General features: G+C 34.1%; 1 protein-coding gene across 1 annotated transcript; it reads right to left on the bottom strand.

The window, feature by feature from the left end:
• Positions 1–444: 444 nt before the first annotated feature.
• LOC107489286 (UDP-glycosyltransferase 708G1-like) lies at positions 445–2,161 on the bottom strand. The gene is given in 2 exon segments (XM_016110037.3): positions 445–1,733; positions 1,735–2,161. Coding segments are annotated over 2 exon segments (1,404 nt in total). The 5' UTR covers positions 2,062–2,161; the 3' UTR covers positions 445–656.
• Positions 2,162–4,811: the final 2,650 nt, after the last annotated feature.

The raw sequence follows: 4,811 nt of genomic DNA, 5'->3' as shown, positions 1-4,811 counted from the left end.
TTCATTTAAATTGTAAAAAAAATAATAAATAAATGTATTGATGCATCTACTGTTGATTTTGTTCTCTGGAGCTTATGCTTGTTCTCCAGATTATCGATTTTGTTCTTGTACTATTGTCATGTAAGATATTCCGTTAATTATTTAACTTTGACCTCACGGTGGGACTACATTGAAACTAAATGAAACTTTTTTAGATTTAAATAAGACACTTTAAATCTTAAACGTCAAAACATGTCTAAATATAGGGGACTAATTTAGAACTTTACCATTAAAAAAATATTTTAAACAGTTATAAAAGATTTTAATTATCCGCATTGCAAGATGTAATAAATATTATAAAAAATATTTTAAATTTTATAAAAATACTTACAAATAATTATAAAAAAAATTAGATGTTACCCTGCAGTAATTTATGCTAAATTATAAATGGTGCACATAAAAACATAGACAAAAATGTAATCAGATTGAAATTAAGACATTCATCTAATATTCTTGTCCAAACAATTTATTCTTTTAATTTACCTAAATAGAACGTGAGCCAACTATTTTCTTGAGGGAGTCAATGCGGAGTGTGTTCGAAGTTTATATAGGCATATAATACACTCATGAACAACTTTTCAATATTGATTCTTGAATTGATCCACCAACGCTTGATATCATTGACTCTTCTTCCATTGCTCAGTGATTTTCTGAAGATTAATCTCAGAACCACCACCAACACCTATGGCCTTCCTTGCGGCCATTTTCACTTCCTCAGCTTTGGTAATCAAAGACTCATTCCTCATCAACTCTTTAATGGCGTCTCCAATTTCCTCCCCTCTCACCAACCTTTCCCCTTCCCAACCCCAATCCTTCTTCCAAATACCAAACCCTCCATTTGACACCACAAATTCTGCATTTATCTTTTGATCTCCTAACAAAGGCCATCCCAATATGGGAACACCATAAAATGCCGCTTCGATAACTGAGTTCCAACCACAATGACTAAAAAACCCTCCAACAGCACTATGATCAAGAATCTGCCTTTGGTCAACCCATTCTTTAACCACCAACCCCTTATTGTCCTTTGTAATCCTCTCTGCAAGCTCAATTCCTAATACCCCTTCTAACCCTTTCTCTTCATCTTCCTTATCAACCTTGTTACCCTTCACAACCCACAGAAACCTGAATCCACTTCTCACCAACCCATCTCCGATCTCTCTAATTTGGTTACTTTTCAAAGCTATTCTGCTTCCAAAGCAAACATAAATAACAGAACCATTAGGCTGTTTATCAAGCCACTTCAATGACTCTCCCCTTTCGCCTAAACCCTCAAACTCATAGCAGGGAACAAAGGGTCCAAGAGCGTGAACCGGTGGCATGTCTTTCACCACTTCCCCAGCGTTAAGAGCCTTAAGAGTCTTCGACTCCACCTCTTCAAACGTGTTGAGAAAGACACCATGTAGTTTTGTGACCTTAGGACTGTCTTCCAAGAAAAGTTTGCGGTAGATACCGTCCCTGTCAAGAAGCTGCGGAGGGAGCGATGATTTAGACACAGATGAAAAACCCGGAATATCAATACCATCGCCGTCAAAAGTGGATTCAGCTGCTTTGGGGAAGTAGGAATAGAAACAGAACATGGAAGCAGAGGAAGTGAACAAGATATAGTGAGGAACGCCAATGGCGGTTGCAACTGGAAGAACGGGTGAGATCAGTGTCATGTCATAGACGAATGAGGACATAGACAAATGACGATAAAGGTGGAGAGAGGGAGGACAAGAGAGGATGGAGAAGGTGGCAGGAGCGGCGAATGGCGTCGAATTGGAGGAAGAAAGGGTCTGCATTTGCAGTGTGAGAAGAAGGGAGAAGGTGAAGGTTGAGTTGGTTGACCTGTGGGAAAGCAGAGAAGAACTTTGAGAGAAGGTTTGATTCAGCGTTAGAAACGGTTGGTTTTGGGGTTATGAGTGTGACGTGGCAGTGGTGGTGGCAGAGCATTGCTGCAAGCCTTAGAAACGGGGTTAGATGCCCCATGCCTGCACTTGGCAAGAGAGCCACATGAGCAACACAAGAAGAAGAAGACATGGCTACTAAGGTCTTTCCTTCTTTTGAACTTTTGTTGGATCGGATGTAAAGGGAAAATGTTGCAGATAGAGAAATGTTCGGGGTCTATCTGATATATATAATTCTTATATGCAAAAGGAATTATTTATAGCTAAAACATTGAATTCGTTTACAATGAGCGAGAATCTCTATTTTAGAGGAATACTATTCTATATTCTATATTCTAAAATAACATATGAGCAATGATATAACAAAGGACAGCAGTTGACATCTATTTGTTTGTTCTTTGAAAAATCCAACCAAATGGGCAATTATCCAACACTGTTATAAACTTATAATATTATTTAAGGCGGATGTCATTTGGATTTGGTATACAACACGTGCATTACCAAAAATCATTCATAATTTGTCAATTTGGCAACCAATCCAATGCCTATAAAAAGCCTCCAAGTAAGAAAGACATGGATCGTCAACAAAAATGAAATCAACCAAGGTGTTATTCCTTCAAATAAATATAAAATTATATTAAGTATATTATTATTAAAAATTTGTTATAAAATCTTAATTATAATGAGATACATATATTAGAGAGTATTAATAAATTTTTTTATTCTCTCTATTTTATTTATCTACTTTTCATTTTTATGTATTTATTTTACAACATGTTATCAATACGAAATTTTGATCAAATTTAAAGAAAAAAAGACATAAAAAATTTTAAAAATATATAATGAAGATATTTGTCTTATAAATAGTGTAAGTTCACATATCATTCTCAAAAGTAATATTTATTTCACTTATCTTACTTCCAAAAAAGAATGTATTAATACTATTATTGACTCAGGCAATGTGATTGAAGGCTTAAGAAGAGCTATTATTTTATTTTCTGGATAAACAAAATTCATAATAAATAATGTACTATTGTCTATTAAATCTCAAAAAAATCTGTTGAGTTTTAAAGATATTTAATGAGTATCATCATATTGAGACTACGAATGAGAAAAATAATAAGCATCTATACATCAGAACTAGTGATTCAAATACGAAAACTATACTAGAAAAATTACCATCACTCTCGTCTAGGTTATATTATACTAAAATTAGTACTATTGGATCACAGATTATTATAAACTAAAAGTTTACTAGCCAAATGAGTTCATTATTTGGCATGACTGATTAGGTCATCTTGGGACAACTATGATACAAAATTTTTAAATTTAGAGAATTTTGTTGTGCTGCATGTTCTCAGAAAATGCTAATTTTATAACCATCACCAGTAAAAATTGGATTTGAATCTCTTGAATTCCTAGAAAGGATCCAAGATAATATATGTGGACCAATTTATCCACCGTGTGAATATTTTAGATATTTTATAGTCCTAATAGATGCATCTTCGAGATGGTTACATATGTACTTATTATTTTTTCACAATCTGACATTTGTGAAATTACTTGCTTAAATTATTCGATTAAAAACACAATTTTTAGAAAATCTAATCAAAATAATTCGTCTCGATAATGCTAGTGGATTCACTTCTAAAGCTTCGATGCTTATTATATGGCCAATTGTATAAGTGTTGAACATCCAGTAGCTCATGTAAACACAAAATGGACCAGCAGAGTCATTTATTAAACGACTCCAATTAATTACTAGATCCTTACTTATGAGAACAAATCTTCCAATCTCTACTTTGGGACATGTCATTTTACATGTGTAACACTTATTTGTTTAAGACCAACAAATTGTCACCAAATCCTCTATAGTTAGCTTCTGGCTAGCAACCAAATATTTTATGTTTGAGAATATTTGGGTGTGCCATATATATTCTAATAATCCCTCCTTATCACACCAAAATGGAAATCCAAATAAAATTGGGGATATATGTTGGATATGATTCTCCTTCTATAGTGAGATATCTTGAGATACAAATAGGAAATGTATTTAAAGGCCGAATTGCATATTGTCATTTTGGTGAATCAATATTTCTAACATTAAGGGGAGAGAATAATCCACTTGAAAAAGAACTTAATTAGAATGCATTATCCTTGATGCATCTAGATCCTCGATTAGGACAATATGAACTAGAAGTTCAAAAGATGATACATTTGCAAAGAATAGCAAATGAATTGGCTGATACATTTTCTGATACAAAAAGTATAACTAAATCTTATATACCAGCTGAAAATTTTCCAATTCAAATTGCTGTTCTAGTTAGACAAATGGCCACGAAAATAAATACACGCTAGAAGCATGGTAGACCTGTCGATTCCAAAGACACAATTCTCGAACAAGAAAAGAGGTAGATACTATCCCTATTGAAAAAGATAAAGACATAGTATAGACATTGGTGGACGAAATTGTGATTAAAGAGTTTCAAGCATTGGTAGAGAAGTTCACAACTCCGTTCAACTAACCAGCAAGTGTACTGGGTCGTCCAAGTAATAAACCTTACGTGAGTAAGGGTCGAATCCACAGAGATTGTTGGTATGAAGCAAGCTATGGTCACCTTGTAAGTCTCAGTTAGGCAGATTAAAATGGTTTATGGGTTTAGAAAATAAAAATAAGAAAATAGATTATATGTAAAATAAAGGGATAGAAGACTTATGCAGATTCATTGGTAGGAATTTCAGATAAGCGGATGGAGATGCTGTAGAGCTCTTGGACGCCTGCTCTCCTACTGCTTCTACTCAATCCTTCTTACTCCTTTCCATGGCAAGCTTTGTATAGGGGTTCACCATCAACTGTGGCTACTTTCATCCTCTCGGGAAAAT

This window comes from Arachis duranensis, chromosome 5, assembly GCF_000817695.3.
Source record: "Arachis duranensis cultivar V14167 chromosome 5, aradu.V14167.gnm2.J7QH, whole genome shotgun sequence".
NCBI classification, from domain to species: Eukaryota; Viridiplantae; Streptophyta; class Magnoliopsida; order Fabales; family Fabaceae; genus Arachis; species Arachis duranensis.
The sequence above is the reverse complement of the archived record's forward strand: the minus strand, read 5'-3'. Positions and strand labels throughout refer to the sequence as shown.